An 18,361-nucleotide genomic window follows, 5' to 3' on the forward strand; every position below is an offset into this window, starting at 1 on the left:
GCTCTGCTACACCAGGAACTCTTGAACTGTAAACCCTGCTAGAAGTTATAGATAGATCATGTATGGCTGTAGGGAGGGAGACAATATATCACTGACCTTGGAAATTGCAGTCTGAGAAACACAAAGAAAATCATTTGTCAATAAAGCAAATCTTCTGTTTCCTTGTTCAGTTAAGGAAAAAAGGTGAAAACCCAGTTAAATGAAACTCAGTGCTTCTGGCAGAATTAAATGTACAAATAAACTCTGAGCATGTGGGTTGTACTAGATGAAATCTATAGATCCCTTTGAACCTTCAGGATGTTGTGACTTGGTGCTCTTACCTGATGTACTTCTTGTCATGGTGAACATTTTTGCAACAAAAATTATTTTTCCCTCTCAGGGAAGTAGCTCACTTTATATGTGTGATATAATGCAAGTTAAGCATTTCATATTGCTTTATGTTGAATCCTTCTGGGATTTTTTTCCCAGAATGTAAGCAGTGTTGCAAGTGATGCTGATGTAGTACCATCAATCCTTACATTTTTGCTAATTTTTATTCAAATACAGCACTCATTCACTTAATATTGATAACTGTATGCCCTTTTACAGTAGCACCTTAATCCAGTAGCCCTGGAGGCTGTTCACATGTTAAATTGTTAGACTTCCACTGAACCAAGGCAGAACCTAATGAATGTAGATCATCTGAAATAAAGCTTTGACTTCTAACCTTGAGTATGAGTGGGGCTTTTAAACTGAGTAAACTAAAATAAATACAAAGGATAGTAAACGCTGGATTCAGCCATCAAGAAGTTCACACTTCATCTGTGCATGTGGGTTTGGGGCTCAGATTTTATGGCTTACAAGTTTGGTATCCAAACACTTTCTCACATCACAATATGCAAGACATCATTGAGTAAGGAATACAGTATGCATGATCTTAGTTAGATATATTGGATGTTAGGCAGGAGAGGAAAAAATTTTTGACTGAATTACTTATTTTGAATTATTTGACCACAATCGAGTTCCAGTGGTCTACTTTTCCTATGTTGTGCTAAACACAAGATATTAATCTCTGATTAATTTGGAAGTAAAACTGTGAAACTGAACTGTATAAATATGCAAAGGTGTTCTGCTATCATTTATGCTAATGAATTTTCCTCTATTAACTCATAATTTTTAATTGAGATACATTAGCTAAAAGTAGCAGCTCACTTTCATTTCTGTTTCCATAAAATGAATTTGTACACCAAGATGGAATTAGCAGCAGCAGCAGACTCACAGTTGCAATAAAGGACTAGACATCTGTTAGAAATGGGGTTTAGTGACACACATTTTTTGCCCTTAGGTAAAAGTGAGGTTACTCACTATAATAAATGTGAGTGTTCCATGGCCAGGCCTGTCTCAGTCTTGCACTCTGTGCTTTTTGCAGTCAGCTGTAGAAGTTTGAATGACAATTGTGAGATTTTTACTGTATGAGACTTAACTGAGCACAGGAGCTTGAAACAGTCCATGCTCCACACTCCTTAATCACTGCCTGCGCGGCTCACTTTGAGAGTTCAATTAAAATACAAGCTCCATGGTAGAAGAAGTAAAGAATATGTGTTTGAGAGTGATTTTGTGAATAAAGTATATGGAACATGATTGAGAAAGAAGAATTTGGTCTTGAGTAATGGGTGTTCTGAGAGCATCCAGACATTAAAAGACATGGAAAGATTGTATACCAGGAAATTATTGAATTGGGTGGCATCATCTAAAAAAGAGAACCTCTAAAGCAGTATTTTGTGGGCCAACTGTGTGTCTTTCTGTTTTCATGTAGCTGTAAATATTAAAACCAAAGCTCTAGCTAGTCATCCATTTCCTTAATGTTTCAAAAGATTGTCTTGTCCATTTTGTAGACCGTTTATTCACTGAGTAAGCTGAGTGTAAATGTTGTAAGACATGGTACAAATTTTTTCTTTGCTGTGGTTCTTTTATTAAGTAATGAGTAAGTTCAGCAATGTAATAAGGATTGAGACCTGTTTTGGCCATTTACTGTGCGAGAGTCAGAGCTGTCTTTTTTTATTGACCTGGAGCTCTTGTGATTTAGCTTTTTAATAAACGGTGAAAACATTAGTAGAGGCTAGCTGTTTTCAAGTAAATTAAGTACTGTACCTAGGTTTAGAGTTTAATGATATACTTTAATGTTCCCATTGAGATCCACTGTCAAATGATGGGTTTCAAAATGAAGAACAGAATGAAACGTATTTACAATTGCAAGGAATGCTTCTGGCTTGTAAATCCGCATGATAAGATACAAAAGAAGCAGACTTTCTTCAGAGTGTTTGAATTATACGTTTGTTTTTACTAGATTTATTTTAAAGTACCATAGCTAAAGAATAGTAAATCATAGAGAATATTTTGTTGCATATAGTTCATAGTTGCAAGGTGCCTGAATTTTAATTTTCGCAATTGTAAATGAACCATATAAAGGTACACATATGAAAACTTTTCGAAGTGTAAAAACTCATGTACAGCTATCAAAGAATTCTTTTTATTGATGCTGAATCTCTTTTCTTCCCTAGGAATAGACTACTTTAAATAGACTGTATCTCTTAGCATCCATTGTAATTGTCCTTCTGGAGTCATAAAGCAGAATAGATTGTAGAAAGAATAGTTCTTGTCTGAGATGAAGATTATCTTGGGTTACAGTCTTAGTTCTCTCTGGCACTGGTAGTAGTCCACAATAGGAGACTACTATGTGCTGTTCAGTATGATTTATTTTGCAAACTGTGGTTAGAATGCATAAGCTTAAAACTGAATTGCAAAGTATACTCTGAATATGTTCACTTTTTATTTTATCCACCTTATAGTCAAAACAGAGCATATATAAATATGTTCCCATTTAGTTTTTAAATTATTTATATTTTTGAAATTTGAAGAGTCAATGAAAGAAAATTTGCTTGAAAATCTTCGACCAAAAAATCATTAACTTTACATTAAATTCTTGAAAAATCATCCTATTTACCCACACCCTTAAGAAAATAATTTTGTAGTGTATTCTGAAGCCTCATCTAAGTTCATAAAATTTTCAAATGCTTTAGTGTTTTCTTCAGCATATATGGCAACTAATTCAAGTTAGTTGAAACTGCACAGAACTTGTCATAAAATTTTTGTTTTAAGGAACAATTAGCTTGTATAAAAATTTAATTTAATAGTGCCAGAAAGAACCCAATTTTCCTACTAAAAAAAAAATAAAGCAGGAGGACACACACATGCATACACTTGGAGACCCAGGACAACTTAAGCCATAGTCATTATATTAATATCTTTATATATATTCTATATTCTTTTGTTTTTCTTTGTTCTTGAATTTTGCTTCTACTTCTCTTTCATTTGAATTGTTGCATTTGTTTTTTATTAGATAGAAAATTATGACAAAGCAACATATTTATAGACATTTTCACAAGAGTTAGAAAAATTAATTGTAAATACCACCATTATAATAACTACAAATTTTTAGTAGAAATATTTTATTAGGATAAAAATAGGGAAAAATGTCTGTGCTTTGAAATTCAGGAAAAAAATTTTAAAGTAACAAGTATTTTTTATATATTTTAAGTGGATATTGCACTCAGAACTTGGCAAAGCATTCTCAATACCTTAGGAAATACTTCCTCACAGATTTATTTGGAGAGTTTGTGGCAGGCATCTAAAAAGTGAGAGTAAGGTCCGTGTCATTTACCGAAGCATTGAGTTAAAAACACACCTTGACAAAACTCTTACTACTTTGATACTGCATTGCCATATGTACACTATATGTAATGTAAAGAAAAGAGAGAAAAAAAATGGCACATCTTGCAAAGGTATTTTTTCTCTTTCAAACATTGACATCACTTGGCAGATAACAACAGGATTCAGACTCAGTGCATTGGAAACTAAGCAGGCAAGAGAAGCGTAAGATTGATTTTCTTTCACCATGTGCTTCTAGAATATGAATAAGTATGCATTATTGTAAATGCAACATACATCTGTATCTGTATTCGTTTTTGCTCCTTTGTGGCAGGTGCCTTGACTTTTGAAAAAGGGAGTAAAGGCAGTGTCAATTTGGCTGCAGCAGACTTGAGGCCAGAGCTGCCTGTGTCCTTACAACTGGGCTGTAGTGCCTGAAGGCAGTGCTCAAACACAGTACCTTTGGCTCTCTGCCTCACTGTAAGAAAACATAAAAGAGGAGGTAATCTTTTGACTGCTGTGCTGGGCCTTTGGACTGCTGTGCTGGGCCATGGCTTTTTTTTTAGGGTTCTTTTTTTTTGGTGAAATGAGGTGTAGCAGTGCATCTCTAACACGAGCTCAGCTAACTTAATTCCACTGAGGCTCGAGCTGCAAAGACCCCAGTGGCAAATTCAGCATGCTATCATGTCGACAGCATATGGAACTACTGAAAAAGTAGATCAGGATATTCTGAAGAAATTTCTGTATATGTAATTTTTTTGTGAGTAATAACAAAATGAGGCTTTATTCTTGGTGTGATTTTGAGCCTTATCCCTTGCTTTGTTAGAAGAAAACATTTTTTTTCTGTTAAAATATGTAAACAATACACTCTTTATGTGCTTATACTTCCCATAATGATATTTTAGAACCTGTCACTAATAGCTATAAGTGAAGCTACAGATATGGTATAGTTTAGGCCAGGCAAAGATACTTTTGTGTATTTCTCTGATATTTTTAGATGGTAGATGCTCAGTGTATGGCTATTACCATCTATTACTATACTAGCACATCAGATGTAAAGTTCAAACTATGGGGTAAGAAAAGAATGCTAATAGTGAGGATCTTTTCCCTAAAGCTCATTTAGTCTAAACAGACAATTTAAGCAGATGAAAAAATGGATGAGAGATAACAGAGTGGGAAAATTTCACTGAAGGTCGCTGTCAGTCAGTGGTACAGAACTTTTATATCTTTAATCCCACTGAAATATTCTGTACAGGCTTTGAAGAGTCAATCATTCAGAGATCAGTAGCAATTTAAAAATATGTGTACATGTTAAATTTGTAATTTAGGAGGAGAAACATATTGCCATGGTTTTTGTTCACGGTATGGTAAACATTTTTCTGGAAAACACTTTGCTGTTCTGCTTTGTTTTGATCACTGTTATTTTACTGTGTCACAAAGCAGGGATGTTTTAGTAACTCCAGGCAGTACCTTGATCAAAGCAGCTAAGTAGCTGTGAAAAAGTCTCAGTATCTCATGAGTCTTTGTGAATGAACACTTCTTCATTCTTAAAGTGCTGGCATTAAAGATAGTTATATTTCTTTCAGAAGAAACAGAGTAAATAGAGAAGTTCTGGAGCTTGAGTCTGATTTGGGGCCGTTTCTTTGTAATTAGTTGATAAGTTGTTTTGGAGTATCAAATAAAATACTATCAAATAGATTTGATGCCCTGATCAATTTTACCAAATCCTGCATGTAGCCAGAAGTACAGGACAAAAGCATAGGTAGGAAGACCTGTGGCTGGAGATTTAACTTCCTTGGAGATTTGTGAATAGGGTCACATTTATCACCCAATATCCTGTCAATCTTTGCTAGGTTTTCTGTGATATTTTTAGAGGAAAATTGATGATGCATTAACTAATGAAAGGACTTTAATGTGGTCTCAAGTATTTACTGTGATAAGGCCTAACATATCTACCTAGCCAAAGGAAAGTTGTATTATATTTTTACTGTTTTAACACTGTTTTCCAATCTATCCATATAATAGGAAATCCAGTAGGGCAGAAATCAAATTGCAAGTAATCAGATTTGTACTTCCTATTTCCATGTAATTAAAAAAATAATTCTCAGGTTTTCTTTCCCCCTTCTTTCTTCATTTTCTTCTTCTTTCTTCTCTTTCTCTGTCTTTTTTTTAACTTTATCATTTCTTATGAAGTTTTTCTCCATTGCAGCAGTAGCCTCTGACAACAGTCACTGCCTGCAGGTGTACATACTTCATGTGATGGCTTAGGTCTTTTTCCTACTAATGATGATAGATGAGTGGCTAAGGAGGAGAAAAATTATATATTTACACTGCAATTATAGGAATTATATGGTTTACTGTCTGAGCAGCATTCTGCACTATGGTAATTATCATGATATTAAATATCTGAGTGCCATCATAGAAAGAACACAAGTCATTACTACAGTCTACATATGATAACTCTTAAACATAATTGCTGTGTAATCTTCAGGTGATTGAATTATCATTCAGACCCATGCTGACAGTACAGCCATGCCTAAAAAAAAAATCTGCTTAATCAAAGATTACTGCAGCTTTTTTTTTTGATTGAATTATTTTAAAAACATGGAAATTCAGGGACAGATTCTGGAAAAAATATGGCCTTTTTACTCAGCTATGTTAAAGTGTGTAAAATAAATTTTTTTCAAAGAATGAGTACACCTATGGAACTGTAACAATGATGTAGGAACAGAAGGGATACTTGCCTTGTTGTGGACGTCTTGTGAATCCACAGTCCTGATCAGCTCTGCATCAGACCCCTGACTATTAAGCCAACTTTTTCAGATGTTACAAAGTGATACCTGCTGGCCTTAGGGGAAAATTTATATATCCCATACAGAAGTTTCTGTAACCATCAGAAAGTAAATTTAAGAAATTTTATGAAAGACAGACTCAGACATTGCATGTGGAGTCATCTTTTTATGATGTATATATAGTATGAAGGTTACTTAAGGTGTAATATCCATCAATTTTCTTTCATTTATAACACTTGTGCCAGGCAGTTGTATGTAGATTCAAAAGAGCAGGATCTCTATAGCAAATTTACTGTACTTAAGGGTGAGATTTTTGTGATACAAGGGTGACTTTCATACTGCATTTTTTTCTATAAACAGATTTCATGTTTTTCTAAAAGTTGCTTTTGGTTTTTTTTTTCCCATAAACTATATACAAAAATCTCAAGAATTAATTTCTCAGATCTCTTGACAGCTTGCAAGGCAAACAAAACCAACTGGTTCATACAATCTTTGTTACATTATTTTTCTAACAATTTACTTTGTTTCTTAAAAAAAAGGAATCATTCCAGAAGTAATGGATTTACTTGAGCCATGATAAGCACACTTCTGAAATTCAATTTGTTCCTTCTGAATACTTCTGCATCTATGCCCAAGTAAATGTGCCCTCTTTCATGCTGGTAACTTCTAAATGGATTTATTACACAACAAATACAACATACCATTTTGATATTTAACTTAGAGCTGACTCCCATGGTTGGAATTTGTCATTTGGAAGAACCAGATCAGGCTGAGACTTCTACTCGTACTTAAAGCTTAATGCATATTTATTATTGAAATTTGGAATTTAAGAGGTGTTTTATAAAGAAAAGTGATATTTCTAATATATATTGCTGAATTCTGACAAAAATTAGATGTATGGTGATAATTATGGGATATCACAGTAATTTCTAAGGCTCATATTTTATGTACCGAATAAAATTCTTCACAATTTAGTTGGCATAAACAATAAGGGGATCACAGTTTATGACTTCTTCAGAAGTCTTTGCAGATTTAGGAAGATTTGACCATATAAATTCAAATTGAAATATATAGTTAGGTATAGTGTTTTAATGGAGTTTTGAAACAGGCTTCTGTGTTAATTACACAATAGAAAAGTGTTTGTCTCTGTGTTTCTTGAGAGGGGGTGGAAGTTTTAAATTAAATCCCACAATAATAACAAAACAAGTTAGGAATTTTAAAAAGTTGCAAGGAATCACTGAAGAGCAGACCACAGAAGAAGGCAAAAAATCAGATGTGGTTGAAGAATAGATGATAAAATGCCATCCTTCTTTTCATTCAGAGCATGAATGAATATGGTGTGTCAATCAGGAGTATAAATGCTTTTGAAAAACAGGAAGAATTTTACTTAACAACTATTCAAATTGTAAGCTGTCAACAGTGAGGATGAAATGTTCATACAAATAGCTTCTAAGACACTGGTGATTTGATTATTAGCAACTTACAAAGGGGATTTCTTAAATATGTGTACATTTTTATAGATAAATATCTGTTTGAAATCTTTTACATAACTCACCTTAAGTAACAAGATTCAATATTCAGCTAAAATGCATCTGTTGAATGGATCCAGTTCTGCAGCTATTTTTACTGGGATCTAGCATCCAGAAAATTGTGGAAAATTTGTGTTCATTCTTTAAAGTAGAGATTGCATTATGAAAATAAGACAAAATTTTGTAGTGTTATTTTGAAATATATATATATATGAATATTGGAATGACCTTAAACATTTGCATCCCTCCGTTTCCATATATTTTGAACAAAACCAAACATGAAAAAAAATTGTTTCAAATGACAGAGTTGTTTTTTTTTCCTCCTCAAAATTAGTTGAGATCACAACTTACTTGTCATTTCATTAAATATACAAGGCTTGTGTCTGTTTTATATAAAGTCTAAAATTGCCAGGCAGTTACTCTGGGCTCATGTTTTATTGTTTACAGTCCTTGCAGATACCTATAGTGAATTTTAAAGACATATCAAATTATTTATTAATGACCACTCAGATGTTTACCTTTCATTTTGAGCTAATATTAGGTAAATGCACATGGCAGCAACTGTATTTGAGAGAAACTGAAAGTCATTGAGTACAGTTGTAGCATTTTTCCTCCCAAATCCGATTTGTTTCTATTTTTACTTTATGTGGATTAAATTTATATTCTGCCTGCTTCTTACTTTTTATGGTAATAAATTGTGGACAAAAGGAAATGTATTTACAATGTGTTCACATTTGCACATTTTTTATTCTGTTAAGGTACAATCTGCATATGGCATGTCTGTTTTTCCAGTGGCCATAGGAATATATAATCACTTGTCAATGATTTTATTTTCTTTTTCCTTTAGGGGCTGATGTTATCAATTTTGATGGCCATGTAGTGTTACCATACAGATTCAGGAACAAGAAAATGAAAACACTGAAAGATGTCATCTCTCTGAAATTTAAGACCTCTGAAAGTGAAGGTGTAATCTTCCACGGAGAAGGACAGCAAGGAGATTATATCACCTTGGAACTGAAGAAAGCCAAACTTGTTCTAAATTTAAATTTAGGTATGTTTTGATTGTTTAGTTTTGTAGTAGTTTTTTAGCTCTCCCACAGAAATTTTAGGTCTCTTTCCCAAAGTAATTTGGTAAGCTGCATCATTTAATCAGACACTTTGTTGAAAATGTTGCTAATTCCTTTCCTGTATGTTGGGGGAGTGTGCACGTGTGTTTAGTTCCATCCTGTCCCTTTTATTCTTTGCAAGATTCTCTGAAAAGAAGATCATTCAGGAAAGCAAGATCAGCAGTATATTGTCATTACTGCAAACAAAAAGGAAAAAAATAGCTTGCCAGAATTATATTTGGTCTCAGCTGCGGCTTTATGTGAGAGGACACTGTTGTCACTTCTGGAGGAATAAAGGTCACACTTAGGAACCTTGCAGAAAAAAAATAATATCAGTCTACTAAGCTACAGGCCACATGAAGTTGGAGTTCAGCAGCTTTCCTAGAGTCTGAGGAGGGCTAGGAAAGGAAAAGAAATAGATTGTTTAATCAGGCAATCTTATGATGAAATCCTGTACATACTACTGTAGTTCCAGTTCTCCCAGTAGAGGACTACAGGCTCATAAGTGACTGGGTTTATAAAGTACATTTATTATGAAAAAGACCCACATTTATCTGGTGTGAGGTATTTTTCCATTCAAACAAAAGAACCTTAGAAAAAGATTTCATGCAATTTTCCTTAGTTCTCTTACAGACACATGAAGAGTAAATTGTTCCATTTGTTATTTACATTGAATAATGCTTATTTCCACTAGCATTTTCTACTGTTCTTTTTCTAACAATCAACATGAACAGATGATGAGGTAACTACCTATTTTTAAGAATTTTAATTGCAGTAGTAACCCTTTCATTTCCTGTTCCTCTACAATCTTCAGCACAGACTGTCTTTATAAGCTACTATAAATTCTGTATATGTGTTTGGTGAGGATGCTCTTAAATCATTAGGCTGATAAATGGGACTGGGCCCTGTGACACACACTCAATAAACAGATGTAATGCTTTATGGTGTTATTATTCCGCTGTCTGAGTATTGTCTTTGCATCGGACACAGTAGAAAAGCATGCCCATCTTGTCTGGTGAGATCCAGTGACTTCCTTTCAAACACCAAGAACTAGGGAAGGATGGGGAGACAGAAGTGGGTTTAGGTTTCACTTTGCACTGCATTTGAGTTTGCATTGAAGAAACTGAGGCTCAATGACACGCATGCAATTCTATTTTATTTTTTAACCAACAGGACCATTGGCCTTCAGCATAAAGGCAGGTTGGTCATTTGTAGGGAAGTAATGTCTTAAGCCATAGAAATGGGATTTGCCAGAATGTGTTTTCAGCAAGCACAAACTTTAGTGTCTCAGTTGCAGGCATTCTTAAGGGTAAGAAATTCTCAGCCTCAGAAATGCTTTAAGTCCTCATGTATTCAGAACTTGGAAGATTGCATTGAGTTATTGAGCAGTGCAGCAATTTTTTACACTTACTGCTGAATTAGTCATTTGCTGCTTCAGTTGGGATCCATGCTATCAACCTTTGCTGGCTTAGCTATGTCAGTCAGATGGCAATGAGATGTGATCTCTGACTAACACAGCTACACTGGCAAAACCCCCTGGATAACACAGCGGAGAATTGCAAAACTGTACTCTTGCTAGTAGTTTGACTTCCAGAATAGGAAGATTGCTTCAGGACAACATACCAAAATAAGCTGTATTAGCAGAAGATGGTTTTTGCTGTTGTTCAGTCTGCACTGAACCTTTTCCCCTCTGCTTGCTGGTATAATGATACTGGTAAAGGCCACATAGAACTCAAGAGTGAGATTTTGGCTGTTTTTGCCAAAGTCTTATCAGGCTCCATGTCCTCCCCAACGTTCATAAATCAGTACAGTTCCAATGCAGCTCAGGACCTGGCCCAGAGGTGACAGCTTTTCTTTTCTGTGGAGTAGGAGCAAAAGCAGAAAACCCTTGGTAAAAACATCTTTACAACTGGAAATTGGAATTGCTTTTTAGGTTAATTAACAAATAACTGCTGCTATGAATTGATACATAGATTTAGACAATTCAGTGACCAGATGCTTGATGTTTTGTATTAGTGGCATCAGCTCTCCACTGGGCAGATCCTAACTTCACAGCACACTGACTTCCTCCAGTTAATTGCACGTCTAGTATGATTCAGGTGAAACATTGACAAAGAAAGAGGAAAATGTTTACCTAATTGTATGAGGTGAGAAATGCTATTGTTTCTGTCCTCAGGCAGCAACCAGCTTGGCTCTATTTTTGGCCACACATCTGTGACAACAGGCAGCCTCTTGGATGATCACCACTGGCACTCCATCATCATAGAGCGCCATGGGAGGAACATCAATCTCACCCTTGACAGACACATGCAGCACTTCAGAACAAATGGAGAATTTGATTATCTGGACCTGGACTATGAGGTAGACAGTGAAACTTCTTTCTTCTCGTTCAAATTGCTTTGATAAAGTCCAATAAGAAAGCTAACATAGTTTGTTTTCTTAATTTTTCATACATTTGTTTTGATTACTTATTCCTTTACATTTCCTGAAACTTCATTTCCAACAGTGTTCTCTTTTAATTGTAAATTATGTTTCTCTTAATTAGCCTACCAAGTCCCATCTGGTGTAACAATCATGAGCCCTTTGTTTTAAAGTGGAGATGTGTGTTATTCAGCAAGAAAGGCATACATGATTTTAAAAATCTCTAAAAGCAGCTGCTGTAAGCAGGAAGCGTATTTTAAAAAGTATGGCGCAATCTGTTGTTTCACTCAGGTGATAATTTTGCTCTTGAATCAGAAAGCCTTAATCTGAAGAGTTAGTATTTATTTTTTAGCAAAGGAAGCAGGTTAGAACATTTTTATTAATACAGAGCTTGATCTGTCCTGTTTTAGGTAGGTAGATACTTCCTTGTATTCTCACAAATATGGCACCAGTAACTTCATTTGTGAAAGAAGCAATGAGGAGTTAGAAAAGTTTTAAGAAAACTTGTTTAATCAGTCAGGTTAATGCACACAAGTGCTGGTAGTAATTAAATGTGGATTTATTGTTTGATTACACTACAGCTTCAGCTATTATGAACTTGTTCAGCTCCTCTAATCTGTACATGAAGTTCAACACATTAGTTATTGCAATCTTTGTATAATATTGTCTTACACTCTTAACTGTTTCTGATAAGAATTAATTTGGTTGACTGCACCAGATATGTAATTTCCACCCTTACAACTTTTTAAGATGTAAGATTGAATATAAATGATGTCATGGAAAAAAGTTTGAATTAACTTGTGTTTTTTATTTTTACCAACTGTGTTTTTTTTATTTTACCAACTTGTGGTTTTTTTTTCTTTTGACTAAGAATATATGAAATGTCCAAAAAAAGTAATTATAATTGTAAATGGTTCTGAGTCAAATATTTGATTATATTCCAAAAAATGTTTATGAATACATTATTTACTGGTAGCTCTAATAAGAAAATAACAGGCAAATTTTCCTGTACCCCTATCAATTATTGAGCACTGAAGATCTGAACGGAGCTACTTAAAACTCATATAAATAGATTTTATTAAAGGCTTTTAAGTGAATGAGAAAAAGGCTGAATGCCATAAGCCACGGTTGTGCAATTTGTGCATGTGTATGTATGTATATATATATATAAAAAACAAACATTTTGCATAGAAAAAGTGTATCCCCAGTAAGAGCTGATTTCAGTGCACTCACCTTCCCGTCCTCTCTGCATAAAGAGACCTCACTGGCAGTTCTCAAAGACACATTTCATTTTCCATACACATGGATCTCCTTTTGTTTAATTGAACTTCTTTGAGTGTGCGTGTGTATATATGTCTGTAGTTCATATGAACTCAAGAGAATTAATCTCCTTCCTTTCCTCACTGTAATCTCACTGATTTTGGAGCTAGACACCACAGACTAAATTTAAAGGTGTTGTCTTTGGGATTAACAGGGAATAAAGTCAAAAGAATCAAAATTATTTTTCATAGACAAAATAGTTTCTAGGTTAATCTCTTTCAGAAGAGTTAGATAAGAACAAAAAAAAGGAAAAAACATTAGTTCTGATTGCATTTTCGAGGTCCAAAAATAGTCTTGTTAGTTGCTCTTAACTCATTGTCACATTATACGTTTTTTGCTTTTTCTTATTTTCTTCAAAATTTTCTTTTTATTTAATTGTTATATTTCATTTAATCCAAACACATGCATAAAATACTTGACAACTATTAAAATATTACAGTTCCATTCTCCATATGAAGAGCTGTTTCTTCTCTAAAGTCGTGTCATGTCAATTTACAATACCTGAGGATGTCCCCACAAGACTTGTGACTACATCCTCAAAAGCTGGTGTGTGTGGTTTATAAAGGTTTTAGATTTCAGCTGTATAGTTTTAGCTTTTTGCATATGCCAAGTGGAAGCTTCCTCTTTGAGATAGAAACTGATATCTCACATGCATTTGAAACTGAAAATGTCAGCCTAGAGCTCTGTTTTCCTTCTGTTGGTAATAACAAATGGAATGGACAATGAATAATGGTTAAAAGCTTCTTTCTGCCAAATCTTAGCAGTAGACTACAAATTGATATTTTTCTGAACATTTGTGAGGCAGGAAAGCAAGTTGTCATTACTATTTACGCTATCATCTAATGGATATAATTACCTAACACTGATTGCAGGGACTAATCTCATGAGACCCTTATTCTTGGCATTTGAGCTGCAAAATATTAATGAAAACATGTAACATTATACACTTCTAATCATTTCCATAAAGACCATTATGTGGCAGAGACCTGTATCATCTCTATGGAGTGACAGAGATGTCACTCATTGAAGATAAACACTTTTAGTTTGTAAATATTTGGGTTTCTAAGTTTTTAGCACTATAGATTATGGATAACCCAGAATCAATTACCCAGGATAATGAAGTTCAGCTGTAAGACAAAAACCAATTCCTATTTGAGTTTGATGACTGACTCCTTGCAGAGGTTGTCTTGATCTTCTGTAAGGAGATAATTTGACCTGATAAATCAAGGGGAAACTCCTCATTGACTATAACTACATGACAAAAGCATGTTCTTGGTAGTGAAAGGTCCTTCTGTCTATCAGGGGATTGCATCTTTAGCAGTGTGATTCTGTAAATTCTTCTGGGTGAAGCAGACATATAAGCATTACAGGGGAATTACACGCCACATTGGAGCCCACCACTGCTGGGCTGTAGTCTGAGCTCTGGCACACAGTTAGAGCTGAGTGAATGATTTGAATCAGATTATCTGGCTAATTTCATGTCTACTTTTTTTAGAAAAATACTGCGATGGAAATTTGTCCCAGTGTCCTTGTTTGAAATGCCTATTTTCCAATATCAATCAGAACTGTTCACATGTGATGTGTGTCTATTCACTGTTTGGACAATTGGAATAATACTTCGGTTTGGCTACCATAAATAATTAAAATTAATTACAATTCTTTTTTCTACTTTTGCAGTATTTATTTTGATACATCCTTTTTCTGTAAAGAGTGCTGCCAGCTCTCTACTTTGCCATGGTTGAGTGTTCAAAGAAAGCAATGTGTACACAAAATTCTTTAAAAGTCTTTGCCTTCCAGTAACTATCTACCATTTTTCTGTTTCATTTGAAGATAACCTTTGGAGGCATGCCTTTTTCTGGCAAGCCAAGTTCTAACAGTAGGAAAAATTTCAAAGGCTGCATGGAGAGCATCAACTACAATGGCAATAATATCACTGACCTTGCCAGGAGGAAGAAATTGGAACCTTCAAATGTGGTAAGATCATAATTTCATGGTCATCTACCCTTCTGCTTCTCCTTTTAAAGAAGAATAGAATGTTTTTGGGGTTGCGTAGCTGATATACTGCAATAATATAAAACACAAAGCAAATTTTGCCACAAATCCAATGATCTTATTGTATGTACATTTGTGACTTTAAAAAAAATATTATCATGTATGAACATTTTATTTCTGGAGTCTTGTTTCATCTTTCAAAAATTAACCTTTAGTGTAAGCCAGATAGTTTTGTTGTTGTTTTTTTAAAGAAAATCAACTGAAGCAGTGAGTGCTTTTTCCCTTTCTTCCCAAATTATAGTAGTCCAAAACCAGTGCAGACAAGATTTATTGTTAAATGAATTGCAGCTTTCTTGCGGCTTTTAAATCCTGGTAATATTCCATCCCTGCTGAGCTAGTTGGATTGCTTTAGTGCAAAAGTCTTTGGATGAGAATGCTTCTACAGTCTTTTTTGATCCGTTTGAAAAACCTCAAGATATTATACTTGAAAATCATTATTTGCTTATTAACATTACAGAGGTTATTAGGTTTTACTCTATTTTTGCAGCAGCTTAAGTGTTCATAGCTGCTTTCATATGCAGAGTTGTGGCTTTATGGGCAGGGCGATTAAGAAAGAATGTACTTTAATTTCTCTGGGTTTTAAGTTCTAAGTGTTTCTGAAAATGCTTGCCGGCATATAAAGGCATGTAGGTAAGAAATAAATCTATTATTGCCATGAGTTTGAGATGGTTTGAATAACTTCTCAAGGCTTTTTTCTGTGCAAGCTTACACACTTCACAAATTCTTGCTAACAGTATGGAGGTTTACACAATTTCACTGTCCTTTATGTAATAAATTGTTAAGATATGCTTATGTCTTGATGATACCATGCAAAGGATTGATTATCCCTGGATAGTAAAACTGAAGCTTCATGTCATTGTATGACTAAATGGTCAAGGAAATCCAAAGGATAATCATGAGTGTGTGATGTTTGCCTGTCCAAACTCAGTAATACAGCCTGACATCTACAACCTTTTCACACATAAATTTCATCAGCATTGTCAAAGGCAAAGAATACAATATATATTCCTTTAATTAAGATTCCAGTTTTAAAATTTTTTCAACCCAATCCAATGAACTCCTAAAACTTTAACCTTTTTTTAATATTTTTTTTCATAATTACAAGAGATTTCCTTTCTGCAGGGCATTTTCAGCTTTAATGTAAGCATGATTATGAAAGATGAATGCCTGAATTTAAAAAGAATCTTTGTGCAGGAGCAATTTTTCCATTTTGCGCAATCAAGTCCACTGCAAGTTAGTAGGACATATTCTTAAATCCTCTTCCTGAACAGAAATGTTTCTTAAGAAGTTCCTATAGTGCAAATCCTGTCCTTTAAAATCCTAGCATCTCAAAAGTGTGACATAGCTAGCAGGCATGTAAAGTTCCTGAAAAATTGTATTTTGGATTGGTTCTCTCTTCGTTTTGTTCTTTACTTTTAAAATTCTGTTACCCATAACATGAAAATAAAATCCACACAAACAGCTCTGGCAGTATTAGTGCCACATCAAGAGGTGATATGCCAGTTTAATTTGATGCTTCTGTTGATTTCCAATTCTGAGAATGACTAGAAAAATAGAAGTGACCTTTGTTTTCAGTAGAAGTACTTAAATTGCTTCAGCTCTTTAAAGGCAAAATCAATTTTACTCTAACTAAATCAACATGGATTTTTATGTTTTTTACAGAAACATTTTTCTCCTAGTTTTTAGCCTGATTTAGCAAGAGAAATAGACTTTCTTGAACCTATTGTTGTTGTTAAGCATGTTTATGATGATGGCACTCCAGCAGGGATCCACGCAATCCAACAGTGATCAAAGCTCCATTGTAGGAGATTCTGTACAAGCACATAACAGGAGACACACCTTCCCCTTAAAAGGCATGACACACACAGTATAATGTGGCTGAATAAAAGCAAAGTAATCAGTCTGGTCATGCGAAGTATTACAAAGAAAGGATAAATTCAGAGAAAAGAAGGATTTTAAAGGGGTGTGAAATGAAAATAATATTCCTAGATGAAGGCAGTTGAAGTTCAGAAGTTACACATGTAAAGGGACTTGACAAATTGATTATAAAAAAATGAGAAGGCCCAGAAAATCAGAGATGATAAGAAGATGATGATCTTTATTTTTCTCTGAACAAAATTAATTTTTAAAAAAATTGTGTCTCATATACATACATGTTATGAACAAAAAAGCACCATCAAGCACCTTTTGCTTTGTTGAAGAGTAAGGATAAAAAGACAAATTAAAACTATTTTAAATTTAAATAACGTTTAATGATGACTTTAGTAATATATTTGATTTAGATTCAGAAGGTAAAGGGGAAAATTATTTTGATTCTTTTGTGATATGTAAGATGGCTTTAGTGTATAGTGAATTGCCCATACTATATGATCCATCCTGATTTAACAGGTAGTATAGTCTTAATAAACTTATTACCTGTCTTCTGGGAGTTTCCTCTTCAGCCAATAGCTCTTTTAATTGGGAAATGTATTTACTGTAGTATTTTACACAAGGGATTATGTTTGAATGTGGATAGGCAAAATTGATTCATAAGTAAACATGAATCTAGTTTGCCATATAGATGGCATAAGATCATGGTGCACAGCTCAAGCTACACAAATTAAATTGTTTCTACCTTTCCCCTGCCAATGTAGTATGAAAAAGTCTCTCTAATAAAACCAAGAGTTTCAATATAAATGCACAGTATATATTTGACTTCCAGATGTCATTGCCCAGAAAACTATTCAGCAAGTCACTCTGAATCTACAGAAAATGATCTCATTCTCTTTGAAAAATGAAGAGGCTATTACAGAGACAAGCTGCAGATTAACTCGAAACTTTGACCTAGAACTAGTGAGCGATCTACATAAGATGGGCTGTACTTAAAAGAGGAGTCATCTTGTGAACTACAGTCATAGAAGGGATCAATAATCCAGTTCATATTAATCTAAATAGCTCAGTAGGGAAAATGTTAACCAGCAGGGAAATTAGAATTATGTGTTACTTTCTCAAGAAATGTTTAATGCAGCTAGGCTTTTCATGGGAAATGCATTCACTGATGTGAAAAAGGATTTGAATGCATTCCATGCCATTAACATTAATAGGTGTTTTGCTTGCAAGTATCCAAAACATCAGGATGACAGGAGAATGTCAATTGGATATAAAAGCCTTCTTGTAACAAGGAAATTGTTAGTTCCTCTTGGTTACAAGGCAGCAAAAGGAACTCTTAAAAAGTCTAACAGAATGTTCTCTGAGCACTTCTTAATTGAGATCTGTGACTGAACCATGAGATGTGTCTCAAAACATGATGCACCTTCTGCGTCTATGCAGGACAGCCTTAACTCTGTAAGAGAAGTTGTGTCTATGCACAAGGTGACAATTACACTGAGAATGACAGCCAAGGCTTACAGAGAGTATTTTAGACATTCTCCACCTTTTTTCTACTGTGTGTAAAATTTGTGGTTTAAGCAAAAGA

General features: G+C 34.3%; 1 protein-coding gene across 1 annotated transcript in view; it reads left to right on the plus strand.

Moving 5' to 3' along the window:
- The window catches only part of CNTNAP2 (contactin associated protein like 2), a 1,021,786-nt gene that overhangs the window by 472,592 nt on the left and 530,833 nt on the right, over positions 1–18,361 (plus strand). Inside the window, exons 5-7 of the mRNA XM_005424150.2 lie at positions 8,856–9,059; positions 11,291–11,475; positions 14,686–14,829. Of these exons, the coding sequence (XP_005424207.1) occupies positions 8,856–9,059; positions 11,291–11,475; positions 14,686–14,829 (533 nt within the window). The remainder of the gene's footprint in view (positions 1–8,855; positions 9,060–11,290; positions 11,476–14,685; positions 14,830–18,361) is intronic.

Source organism: Geospiza fortis, unplaced genomic scaffold (assembly GCF_000277835.1).
Source record: "Geospiza fortis unplaced genomic scaffold, GeoFor_1.0 scaffold120, whole genome shotgun sequence".
Lineage (NCBI taxonomy): Eukaryota > Metazoa > Chordata > Aves > Passeriformes > Thraupidae > Geospiza > Geospiza fortis.